The 14,057-nt window shown below is 38.3% G+C and overlaps 1 protein-coding gene across 6 annotated transcripts in view; it reads right to left on the bottom strand.

Moving 5' to 3' along the window:
* bmpr1ba (bone morphogenetic protein receptor, type IBa) overlaps positions 1–14,057 on the bottom strand; it is a 72,524-nt gene that overhangs the window by 35,446 nt on the left and 23,021 nt on the right. For 4 of the 6 annotated variants that reach the window (XM_042422074.1, XM_042422073.1, XM_042422071.1 and 1 more), the window contains exon 2: positions 13,484–13,555. Coding sequence is in view for 1 of the 6 variants with exons in the window: in XM_042422075.1 (XP_042278009.1) it covers positions 11,536–11,548 (13 nt within the window). In the remaining 5 variants the exon portion in view is untranslated. Of the gene's footprint in view, positions 1–11,535; positions 11,561–13,483; positions 13,556–14,057 lie in introns of all 6 variants that reach the window. The other 2 variants (XM_042422075.1, XM_042422072.1) reach the window with 1 other exon arrangement.

The raw sequence follows: 14,057 nt of genomic DNA, 5'->3' as shown, positions 1-14,057 counted from the left end.
GCTTACCTCACTGTTAGATAAGAAAAAGGAATTGCAGTTGCAGTTGAAGGTGAATGTACAGTAAGCTTTCAAATACAGAATTACTGTACCTATTGAAGGACAAATACATTTCCATCCTTTTTGTTTAAAGCCACATAATAGCATTTTTAGACATGAATGTGTTTATTTCATGCACATTCAGGAAATGAGGCTGATTTGTAAGCTCGTTTATGTGTGTGCTCAAGGTTGGAAGGTGATGATGAAGGTATGAGGCAAGATGAAGAAGACTGAAGTTAGTTTCAATGCCATTATCATCACATATCATCACATTATTGTGCAGCATTCTGTTATTGTCTCTCTGTTTTCCTGTTGTTTGCTCTTGTTTTCTGGCTTGTATGTCTCAGTCTCTTGTTGATGTTTATATTTTCATCTATCATGATCCCTCAGTCATTCAGTCAATCTTTGCTTCCTGTTTCTCTCTCTTAATATATGCACACACCACACACACACACACACACACCACACACACACACATTCTTTTGTTTGCCACCTGATAACAGGCAGTCATTCATACCACCTCTCGACCCTCATGACCCCTGAACCCTGAGACCTAAATACAGAACAAGAACTGAGTGGCTGGTCACGCATTTGCTGACACACACACAAACACACACAACCCTTACTAACTTTAGAGAGAGAAAACCATACTGGACTCTTGAGAAATTATCACAGATATTAGAAAGTAATACTAATGCAAACTCTTTCGTAACAGAGGCAACTTTAATGGGTACATGATTTTTCGAATAAAATAAACACCAGGACATCAGTAAATATGGGGCATGCACTGTACAAAAATTAAGCTTTCAATTATTTGGATGTCTGAGGTTAGAATAAATGAGCTTCACCTAGAAAACACAATTTTTAAGCTTTCAAACTGCGATTTAAGTCAGGTAAAGTCTGGTAACATGAAAGACCATTCAAAGAATAATTGAAAAATTACTGATAACGATAGCACAATTTCTCTGTCACTTACATTCAAAAATGTTTTGGCCTGGATATTTTTAATAGTTTAGGTATGAGGAAGAAGTGTGGGTTTTTAAATTGTCAGTCGTGTTCATTATGTATATGTGTTAAGGAAGGAGAAAAGAAGTCTGTTCAATTTTCTGTTTGCCTTCAAAAATATGCAGATTTCAGCCACAGTGCAAAAACAATCCCTTTGAGCATAATTTTACTCACATGTAGGGTACATTTTTTTCATACCATGTATGTATGTATTATTTCATACATTTGCTATTCATAGCTAACTGTCATCTACATTAAGAGCTGTTTTGCAGCATCTATACCAGACAAGGGCCATGAAGAGTAAGTTACCTAAACAGGATGAATAAGTAAAGAAAATGGATGGATCAGAAAGCAGAAACAACTTCATGGAAATTTAATATTTGCTAGAGGCTGCCCAAACGTTCATCAGTTGTATCGACATCTTTAATCCTATACTTTGGAGTTTTATAGTAAACAAACAAAAGTTATGTTCACATTGAGTTCTATTCACAAAAACGCATTTTGTGTATCCTTGAGGTCTAACAAAAGTGTTGAATGTATTTCTTTCCCCATAAAACATTTGCAAAGCTAATCTTTTAAGTTTTTCAAATCCTGTATTGTTTACATCCATGTTTACAAGCTTTCAGTCTTCTTCTTCACTGCCTTTGTTGGTGATTTGCTGTGTTTCTTGGCACATTACAGCCACCTGTAGATCACTGGAAAACAACTGCTCCATAGTGCTACTATCAGTCAGAAACTCCACAGGATCCTTTTAAATTTGCCATATAGTAGAGGTTCTGTGAATTTTACAAGAAATTACGAATTTCTGCATTTTTTTTTAGCAACATTACTATGTGTTGTGATAAATTATGCTCTTTTTGCATGTCAGGCTTTTTATTTTTACATTGCTTATATGGTAACCGCCGCGCAAGTACCTAATTGAGTTACTTTAAAAAAGTTAATATTTAGTGTAATGGAGCAAGCTTTCTACCTAGTTTGAGAAGTGACTAACAATGAAGCAGACACACACACAAACACACACAAACACACACACCAAGACATGACACATTGTAGAAAGAAAGGAGAGAAGTAGACACACAAAGCACACACACACACACACACACACACACACACACACACACACACACCTGTGTGCATGTCACAGCTCTATACAACCTCTACCATGTCCACAATCACACAATCACACAATCACACACACACACACACAGGGCAGGTGTAGGGTCAGTGTTAGGGTCAGTAGCCTCGGTCCAGCTCCCAAATATAGAGCTCTCCACTATGCAGGGATCCTCAAGCTCACCACAGCTTCTCGTATGACCACCATGGACCCTTTATGTACTAGGAGGAACAGACATACCTAACACACAAAACATGCATTCATTCATGCTTAAACTTACATGAACACCAGTATTCACACTCATGCACAGCATACATACTGTATGTAAATTAATGCATGACCGAACATTCTAAGGAAATACATTTAGTACAGACATTCACACAAAGTGTTACCCTAACATGTCATTAAGATCACTATCACCCCGCTATCTGAAAACATGAATGCTCATTTCCTCTATCGCCTACCCCCCAACCCTTCAACCATACCAACTTTTTTTTTTCCTGTTTCTTCTTATTTCCTTACTCCCACCAATGTCTCTCTCTCTCTCTCTCTCTTTCTCTCTTGGAAGACACTACTCACAGTGTCCATTCAGTGTGTAACAGAGGATCCTTCTATGGCTGAAACATAAGACTGACACTCTGACCCCTCAGAATGACCTTTGCACTCCAAGTTAACGGTTCTGACACGTAGAAACATGCCTATACATGTGTGTGTGCGCATCTGTTGTGTGTGCACGCCGCAAACTGATCATCTTTACCTCTGCTGGCTGAGCGGTCAATAGTGAGTATGTGTCTGCACTGCTTGTGCACATGTGTATGAGAGAGAATTCACCACAGAATTATGACGACTGATGTTAACTTATAAGAGAAAATTAAATAGCTTGTGGCTGTAGGCATATTAATATTACTAATATTGGTTGATAACTTGTTGCGGGAAACTAAAAGGGTGAAAATGACATCAAATGAGCGCAAAGGAATCCTGCTGAGAAACAAATGACTGCAGCAAAGCATCTGATCTGAACATTAATCACATGTCTGTTTAACAAATTGCAATGAGACAGTTTTTTTTAGTCAGGTGCTTACACATAATACTGTGTGAGCTTTGCAGCTCTTGATTAGCACAGTGTGCTTTGAAAGATGCCATTGTTATACTGGAAAACACAATGAGAATTTGTATTCCAGTTTGACTTAACTTTGTCAAAAACTGCAAAAATACTTGACATCCAAAATGTCATGGATGTACTGCTTGGTGGTGACACTCAAGGCGAGGAAACATAAAAATGATCAGGTACCACTGCTTTTAGTCATTTACTTTCCTTGCAAATACACATATAAAGAACCACACACGCACACACACATCTTTTTTCCATCACTTCAGGAGACATTACATTGACTTGCATTCATTTCCTCCACCTTAAAATGAAATGATTTATATTATGGGGACTTGCTTTTTGTCCTAAAAGGGAGGCAAGTCCCGATATTGTGACTGTATAAACAGATTTATGTTCCTACAACATGAGCATTACCTGGTACACACGACCAGTTGTGTTAAGAAAACCCAAATTCAATTTCCTTCTGACTGGATGCATCTAATTTGATTGTGTGTGTGTGTGTGCGCATGTGTATGTGAATGTATGCATGCATTAGTCTGAGTGTTGGACAGAGAATTTTGAGGACATTTTTTCACATTCTTATCTTAAATCAAATCCTCTTATTGATTCCACATGATGTCAATTCATATGGAGCATACAGTGTTACATTAACCTGTATCCTCACATTGTATCCACCTCTCTCCTTTTACTTCTGTAATTTACTAAGGGATGGCCTAGCATCAGCATTGTCACATTACTCTTATAAGGTGTTAATGTATGTCTTTGTGCGCACATGTGTGCATGTCATCATCACATTTCATTTCATGGGTGGACAATCAGAACAACACAGTCAATGCATTAATTTTAAAATTCCCTTTTCTATAAATCAGTCAAATATAGTGCAGCTAAGATTCACTCCTTGTGTCATGATTAACAAATTTGTCTGGATCTACTTACAGCCAATAGCTGTCTCTTTCAATATAATATGTACTATAAACAACTTTTATATTACACATAATTTTGAATCACTGTGAATAAACAAATCATTTACTGTTGGTCAACTGTTTCATTGCTCTTCATAAAAACCATCCTGAAATGCAGCTTGAGGTAATCAGGGTCAAAATTAGACGAGGGGAACATGCAGTTAAATTTGTTAAGGTATCAACAACAGCACGAGTCATTCAGTGTAACTCAATCTTGTGATTATTCCCTGTAGAGTACAAAAAGACCCTTGACGTGTGTGTGTATGTGTGTGTGTGTGTGTTTGTACTGAGCAGAAATTAATGCATCTGCACTGATTTGTACTAATGAAGTGTGTCTTTAAAAGGTACGGCTGCAAGAATGTTGGTATTGCACCACTAAATTACAGCATTTAAAGGCTGACCACAGCATTATCTTAACCTTTAATTTTTCCAAGTCATATAAAAAAAGGTAGTTAGTGGTTTTGTAAAGCCACTTAATTTAGATAACCTCTGTTGATGCATTCTCCACCTCTTCATCTTCAGCAGCTCACTGTGGCTGCTTCGCCTTTTACTGTTTGTCCCTTGAAATATTGACGATCTGGCAAAACAGCACAAAAAAATGTGCATATATAGATGTATTTATTTAAAAATTGGTAAACATTTTTGCCAGCTATACTCACTAAGGCTCCAGTGGTTTCTCAGTAAAAGGCTTTTAAAGTAAAGCAGTGACACAAAGTGCACATTAATAGGTTGGTGGGTGGAAGATTAATGAGCGTTAAAGTAAAGATGCATCAATACCGATACTGATATTGGATATCGGTCCGATACCGACTCAAGTTGCTGGATTGGGTATTGGTGACAATGGGCCAACCTGGTATCGGATACTGTTATTTTAATAAGTAAAAATTCAGTAAATTTATGTCTATGTATTTGTTACATTGTGTTTTATATAGTTAAGAAAGCAATGTTTAAGTTAAGCCTGATGTTGCCTTACAGATGAAAGAATGATCCGTGTGTCTTCCACACAATGAGGCATACAGCTTATTAAACACAGGTATCAGATCAGTACCCGGTATTGGCCGATATCCAAAGCCCAGATATCGGGACTGAAAAAGTTGTATCAGTGCATCCCTACGTTAAACAATGATGACGAAATATATTCCAAAATATACATCGATAAGCACGGAAAATGTGAACAAGGTTCTGTTTATACTGCAGTGAGTGGCTCCATAGGAGGATGCATCCCTACATGTGCAGACAACACACAAGATCTGTGTGTAAGGTCAGTGCAGTCACTTTTTGTTTATCGATATGGAACGAAATTTAAAGTTGCCCAGTGTGTTAACAAATAACAAAGCATTTCTTTCAACTACCCTTTTATTGTGCACTCTCTTTCTTTCTTATCTTATTTTTCATGCTCATGCAACAACAGTGTGTGTGTGTGTGTGTGTGTGTGTGTGTGTGTGTGTGTGTGTGTGTGTGTGTGTGTGAGATGGAGGCCGAGGTAGTGGTTGGAGCATTATTGGATATTCTAGAAGATCAGCCTGTGACATTTAATAACAAGCTCCCGTCTTTCTCATCTAAAATACCTCGAGCTCTCCAGGTCCGCTGGTCCAGCTCAGTATCAGGTGTAGAGAACAGACGAGGCCTTGAACTAGTAGAGCCCAGCTTCACACACACAAACACACATGCATGCACACATTCAGCTCTACCTCGGGCTTTCACAATGCCACATTTGTCTTACAACTGATCTCCAAATGATAAGAGATAAAAGTATATTAGGCAGGACACCCACACCCACACCCACACACAATCATGTCTTCAGATGGTTATCGTATTTACATAATCATTAGCTGTGGGTGAGACTCTGTCACGATCTGTGTGGTGGTTCCTGGTGGTATTAGAAGCAATTACTGTCTGGGAGATAGGCTTTGTATATATACACACACACACACACACACACACACACACACACAAACACACACACGCACATTGGACGAGAACAGTTCTTTTAGTTAATAAAAAAGAAACAAAAGCAAGGACACACATTGCATGCACTCTCTCTCTCTCTCTCTCTCACACACACACACACACACACACACACACACACACACACACACACACACACACACACGCACATTGGACGAGAACAGTTCTTTTAGTTAATAAAAAAGAAACAAAAGCAAGGACACACATTGCATGCACTCTCTCTCTCTCTCTCTCTCACACACACACACACACACACACACACACACACACACAAAATCCGACCCCACTGCCCCTCCCCCTGACTTAGAGAAATTACTGCCACCTGAAGCGGAACCCTGTCCATCATGCGGAGGCCCCCAAAGCCCCACAGGTGTCCTTTAACATGTCCAAAGGTCCCCCTCCTCCCCCCGGTCTCTCCATGTGGCCATTCATCTGCCCGCAGTGGAGGACATCAAAACAAAACATCCCCGGGGGGAAAAAAACCCTCACAGCTCACCATCCACATGAATTATTCTGCAGTGAAGAAACAGCTTGGTGCTTGTAACTCTGTGACAGACTGTTAAATGTAGATCACATATGAGGAACTTTAAGTTTCCTTTAAAGAGAAAAGCATGATTCCACATAAAACACAAACTTTATTAGTATACATACTACCCAGGTTATTACGCCCTTGTTATGTTATACAGATTGACTCCAGTTCTGTTACTGTAAGTCACATGCTCCATTGTCCTGCTTCTCATCTTTTTTTTTTTTTTTTTTTAAACAAGTTGATCTGTCACCAGGAAACAAGGAACAAATCACTTCATCCCGACCAGACATGTAGCGTGAAGATGAACACACTGAGTTATAGGAGACAGGTGGAAAACACTCCAAACCACAAAGAACTATGTGTTTCTCTTCAATATTTCAGCTGGCTGCGGTTTAAAAGAAGCACTGCTAAACAAAACAGTACTTGTTTAAAACAGAGAGAAATGGAGCAATCACTAATTTTCGCTAAATGGCACTCAAGAGAAAAGCACCGAAGAATTGGCCAAATCCAGTCATTCCACATTAACAGGCATTGGGATGACAGCATAATATGCATGACAACAAACAAATGCTTTTCTCGCGTAGCACACAGTTCTTCTTTCTCTGGTGAAAGCACAGATTGATTTTTTATGTCAAAAACTAAACAAAATAAAAGATTTTACCCAAGAGATAATGCAAAGAGAGTGCATGAGACTGACTTTGATTGACAGAAAGAACTACAGCTATAGAAAGAATTTGCACAAGAGACACAAAGTGGCAAATGCAGGTAACCGGACAGACAGACAGGCAAGGGAGGCATAAGGCAGCCACCAGCACAGACAGACAGAAACACAGACAGCGAGACAGTCAGACTTTTAGAATAAACACCCGAGCTCTCAGTGTCGCCCAGGAAGAAATTCTTTTCTTTGATGTCAAGCCATGTGACCTCACAGCAGTCTGAGGAATTGAAGCACCGTCCAAACAAACGTCAACACCGCTAACACCCTCAAGGTCGGTGTGTGTGTCTCAGTTGAACTATTGGTGTGTGCACATGTATGTGTGTACGTGTACTGGGGAAGATGGAGAGTGTAACCTGAACCTGTGGGATTGACATGTCAGTTATATGTTGTTACGACCATTCTTTTTTTCTTTTAAGATCTTTTTTTTTTTTCTTGGCATTTTAGGCTTTATTCCACAGCTGCAGAAAGACAGGAAACAGGGGTAGGAGAGGAGTATGACATGCAACAAACTTATTTAGGGATTATGTGGTATGTGTCTTGGGTCAACCTTTTCTCTTCTTTTTTGTAGAGATGATTTTGGAAACACAGGAGTAGTTCTTAAACAGAAGACAGCATTTTCGGCACAGAAATCGATCCATTTAAATTTAATTTGATTAAAGTATGTTTTTATTTGAATTTAGCTGTCCTCTAAGTTGCTGTAACTCTTGAGGATGTCGATTTCTGATTCATTCTGTCAAATTTATGTCCTATTAGTTTCTTTTGAAGCCAATATCTGCAGTTGGGGTATAGTCCTGTGTACTTTGAAGTGTTGACCACTTGGAACTGAGTGAAATTTATGCTTTACACCATTAGGGGCTTAAAGGATAGGTTCACAATTTTTCAAGACTATCTTAAGGTGCCCATATGAACACTGAAACAGGTTTTGCTCGTTAGAAGATCTCCTCAAAATGCGTTTACTTAATGTAAGTGATGGGGGACAAAATCCACAGTCCTCGTTTTGAGCAAAAAATTATTTAAAAGTTTATCTGAAGATAATATGAGGCTTCAGCTGTCGGAGTGAGTCAAATAAAGTGGATATCTATCATAGTTAGTCTTTTTAGTAAAAAAAAATCATCTTTACATCTCAACGGACAGTGTTTTCCTGTTGAGCTGCAGTGGGAGGATTGTCAAAAAAGAAGGAATTTGGCACTTAAAAAGACAGTAGCTTTGAAGGATATTCACTTGATTTGACTAATTTAGACAGCCACCATTATTAGCCTCAGCCTGTCAGCCTCATGTTATCTTCAAGTAAACTTTTAAATGAGTTTTTGCACAGAGGGAGAGAGCATTAAAGTGCATTATGAAGGGATCTCTTAATGGTCAGTATGTACAAGAGGAATGATTACGGCAAGAAAAACATGTCAGTGTTCATTTGGCTATTGTTTCAGCACAGAATTGAAAACTGTGAACCAATCCTTTATGGAATAGTTTGACATTTTGGGAAATACGCTTGCAGTATTTGCTTTCAGAAAATATAACATTTTGGGGTATTTATATTACATTTTCACAACATTTCTATATACCTCTAAATTACTGAGAAGACATGAGATCAAGTTCTCACTAAGGCCTCTATAAATACATTTTCTGAGAGTCCAGATAGAGTGACCGAATTTAACATGTACTGTAAATACAGAAATTTCACTATATTGTAACTGAGATACTATCTACAAACATCCCACATTGTCTGACATATATAAACAGTGGTGTTCTGATGCTCTCCTCTAAAATAATAGTTATTCAGAGATTTATCTATTTCTATTTTGCAAATGAAGCAAAAGCTCTCCTGTGTGAGTATATCTTGTGGCAGTGGGGGTTTATAATTAGTTTGTTTTCACGTCAGACTTTATTTTAGATGATCACAAGTTGTTGCACTGAGCGTGTTTACAGTGCTAAGGATAGCTTATTATCTTAAAAGAGCAAGTTCCAAACACTGCTTAAAATCTTATTCAATCTGTTGTGAAAATTTCCCCTTTTTGTGTGTTGTGTCTGGCAGCAAACATACCAGATTTCTTTCTGTTTTTGTTTATCACAGCTGAGCGATTACAGAGGCAACAATGCTACACTTTGAATACAATCCGTTCGCTGCTGGTAAACAGTGGTGTCCCATTGCAGCAGTTTATTTAGGAGTCTGTTCTAGCCCAAACAGGGATTATAACAAAGCCCACTGCTCCCTCTTTTAGACCACTAAGTACTTTCTGCTGCTGCTGGTAGACTGCTGAAGCGTACAGACAGCTGTGTGTGAAAGAGAGAAAGAAAAACAGAGACAAAGCAAAGAGAGAGAGAGACAAAGTTAAAGAGAGAGAGTAAGAAGATATGTGGCAGTGAGAACGACTGTGCTTTTTGAACGCCATCAGCAGGTCACACACAGCGACGAGTGAGCCGCACTTGAGATCTGTCTGATAAACTGAGTGGAACCTTAATAATATATTTACTGCATGCTTGGAACTCAGTGAAACCTTGACTGCGATAGACTGTCACTAGATGTAACATACTGTGAAGTGGAGAGTGAAAAAAAACACCACGAGACACTTAACTTGATATGCATGTCTTGAACATAAATGTTAAGAACAGAGAGAATGGTCTTTCAAAGTTGAATTGTCTGTTGATATTCATTTGATGCATGCAACAGGTGTAAGTATGGTGCCCCCTTGGGGACAAATGACATGCATCCCCCAGTATCTGTTGCGGATCAAAGAGGTGTCACAGCAGAACACAACACAAGTCTATGTTGTTGTTTTGGAGGTGTCAACGTATCTACTGTAATGTATGAAAATGTATATGTTGCATGAATATTGACTGCCATGTCATTTCTTACTTTTATTTTAAACCTACTCAGCTCGTAGGTCATTTTAAGGCCTCTGTGTTTAATGTCAGCGGCTGAAATTAAAAAAAAGAAACTCTTTCACTATCCTACTGCAGCAGCTACACAAATTTCAAACATGCTTCCTGCTGCCATGATAAAGCCTGGAATGGGAATTCACCTATTTTATAATACATCTCAGGAGAAATAACAGGAACAAGAGCATTTATCCACTGAAGAGAATATTTATGCTCAATCTACAACAAATGCACAACAGCAGTCCTTGGAGTGAGATGTAATGGAAAAGCACAAGGAAGCTTCTTTTTTTCATTTACAAGTTCATGACCTCACAAATTTCTACTTCCCTCCACATTTACATTCTCACACACACACACACACACACACACACACACACACACACACACACACACACTCGCACAGCCTCTCCACTTGGCAGTGTGTGTACCTCAGCATAGAGCCCCGTCATGTTGAAAGATGCTGTTGCCAGCACACCTGTGTGTGTGCACGCAGGTTCACATCTGCATTTGCCTTGTGTGTCTTTATGTGTGTGCGGGTGTATATGTGCTCACGTGAAAACAAGTTCTCATGTTACAGCATTAATGGCCTTGCTGAAACATGTGCCCCCCACTCAATGGCTCCAGTCTGCTGTTTAATACAGACACCTCACAGCAATGTTTCTTTTACAACAGGGTGGGTCACCTGACCTAAAGAGCAGTTAATATACTCACTACAATAAACTTATTTAATGCTATAGCAAAATTCTCTACTGCATTACACACCATTTAATAAATTTTACCATTATACTGAAGGTATGAAGGTTTTTCTTAACATCTGCAGTGGAGTATTTACATCTATATTAGTAGTGTTGGAGTCATGAAATCATTAGTTTTGATTTCATATTCAGATTTTAAAATTAAATTTAAGAAGAGTATTTTGGATATAAATCTGTCACCATAATCATTATATGGATGATTTATTCAATCTTAATGACATACACTTACCGGCCACTTTAGACCACCCCAGTAAACCACCACCACCCACTACAACCTCAGTGGCAAACATAAAGTAGAATTATCACCTTTCTGACAGTGTCAACAAAAACTGAAAATGTATAAGCTTAGTAAATGTAGAATTTATGGCAGAGCTGTTGCACTGGATTGCATTAGATTGCACAGGGGCACCTAATGAAGTGGTTGGTGAGTGTATATAATGTAGTAAAGCTGAAAAAATACCTGTAGATGCCATATGTTGGACAACCTATAAAACAAAATAAACACACAGAAACCTAATGTACCATCACCCTCTTAACCTGGAGCCACTGAGCAAACAATAAATATTAAAAGTAATGTAATGAATTTTAAGCTGATACTGAAAGTTCTATCACCACCCTCTACAGTAAATATGGAATAAATACATGATTTCTAGCATCTGCTAGCCTTTTAAGACTTGTGTCACACTCCAGATAGATCAAGGAACCTTGAAATTTATGAAGACACAGAACAATGACGGAAAAAGACAGCTTATCCATACAAAAAGTACACATTGCTTGACGTGTACATGATGATGGTATCTTACTGAGTGGAGGCAATCTGGACCATCATTCTTTTTTTTTTAAGCACCAGTTACAAACAGGTGCACAAATGATGCAACTATCAGCCAGGACACCTCATGTTTCAGCCATTATCAGTCTCAAACAATCACATTGAGAACCCCACCTTCATTTCTGCAAACCAAGTACCATCTGCTCAAAATATTCTAAATTGCTGGCTGCAGTGTGGTCCTCATTTAAAACATCCGTATGTTGTGCAGTTAGCAGCACCTGCCTCCCCTGACTCAATGGTCCAGTGTCCTCTAAGGAACTAATATGCACTGGTGGTGAATATAATTGTGCATATGACAGTTGTGCTATGAATAGCATTCCCTGTTACACATGCAATGACCTTTTCTACTTGCTGTGCATTTCCACAACATCTTGTGGCACCACTTAATGTGAGAAATGAGTCTATGGGGTACATTATCTTGCAGCAACAATGCTAATAGCTGACATAAGCCACATTTTATGTTGCAGGAGATTATGCAGCACAGATGTACTCAAATGCTGAATATCCCTGCTTCAGCTTCTAGTGCTTTTACACATTACAAACCTCCTTAGTTGTCGTAATTGCCAATGCAGCTGGCTATAAAATGCTCCCAGATACTAATACATTTTCTCTTGGCAACTGGGACTAAATAACTTGTGCTAGTGCAGGCTAAGGTTACAAATTGCTGTCCCAGTGGTAACATTTATATTTGCAAACAACTCTGTGGTTCTATCTCAAACTCTCTGAAGAGGCAAACAAATGAAGTGCATCTATCTTTTAAAAGTCTCTCTATTATTTGGGCAGGGCTACTGCTCAGAGATACTTAATTTTGTTCACAGACAATATGTAGGGAACAAGTAGCATAATACCATTGACCATGTATCTCATAAGGGAGCTTTTACAGCTCAAGTTAGATATTTTTTAAAAGTCAAATATATAGTAATTTATGAAGGAGTTTGGTGTCACTGTTTCTATGCTGCTCTTGGTAAGTTTGGATTTCAGAGAAACATGCAATGTGAGACTGACCTTCACTGCTGTCCTCCTCCTTAAGGGGTAAACTGTAGCTGCACACTGTGGGCTATTTTGGTTAGCTTGTTAGCTCTAAAATCAAGTATTTGCCAAGAAAGTAGTAAGTGGACTCAGCACTTCAATGTGCTTTGTTATGATGGTCCTGATACTCCTCAGTTCGTTGGACTACACAGATCACCTACTGTTTCTTATTAACAATAGATGATCTGTATGCTCAAGTGTTTTTAATTATCTGTGAACAAACTTCCAACTTTGGTAGTACTTGTAAATTATTAAATATCTAATAAATATAATCTTAGCCTATCCTTTCATCCTGGCCCCAGCATCAATCATCCCCACTGGGTTGCAGAGATGTTTGTAAATGTGTCTTATCTCCTCCAACATTAGACCAGCAGGTGAAATTACAGCATAATAACGGTACTTGAGTGGCATTAATGCTTTCTGATGAATGCAACAATCCAAATTATCTTGCAGTATTTGAGAGGATACATTGCTGTGTGAGAGGGCGCCTGAAGATAATGAATCTCACAACCTCATAACTTGATTAATTGATGGATTTTTTTCCACTTACCTGTGTTTGAAGGGTCGCTGTAAGCTAAGTTTCACTTTCACAGACGGGGTTAGCCACACAGCTCTGCAATCCCTGTGCACACACACACATGGAAAATACAGTAAGAAAGACCCATTTACAAAATCAGAGATAATCAGAGTTAATGTAAAAGGCTTTGACAATAGAGCCTGACCGATATATTGGTTGGCCGATTTTACTGGCCGATATCGGCCTATCACTGATATATCAGTATCATATTGGTATTGGCGTTTATGTTGTCTGATATATATATATATATATATATATATATATATATATATATATATATATATATATATATATATATATATATATATATATATATATATATATATATATATATACACACGCATATATAAATAAAAAGATTATCGGCAGATATATCAATATCAGAATTTTTTTACTTCCTAATATTGGTATTGGCCCTAAAAATCCAGTATAGGTCAGGCTCTAGATCCAAGAATAATACTTGAATAAAGAATTTCATAAAAAACACACAGTCTTCCTCTGAGAGCAGGCTGCATAGTGGGGCTGAGCTCACTTTGAACACCTGTTA

This window comes from Thunnus maccoyii, chromosome 9, assembly GCF_910596095.1.
Source record: "Thunnus maccoyii chromosome 9, fThuMac1.1, whole genome shotgun sequence".
NCBI lineage: Eukaryota > Metazoa > Chordata > Actinopteri > Scombriformes > Scombridae > Thunnus > Thunnus maccoyii.
Note: the sequence above shows the minus strand (reverse complement) of the source record. Positions and strands in the feature narration are given on the sequence as shown.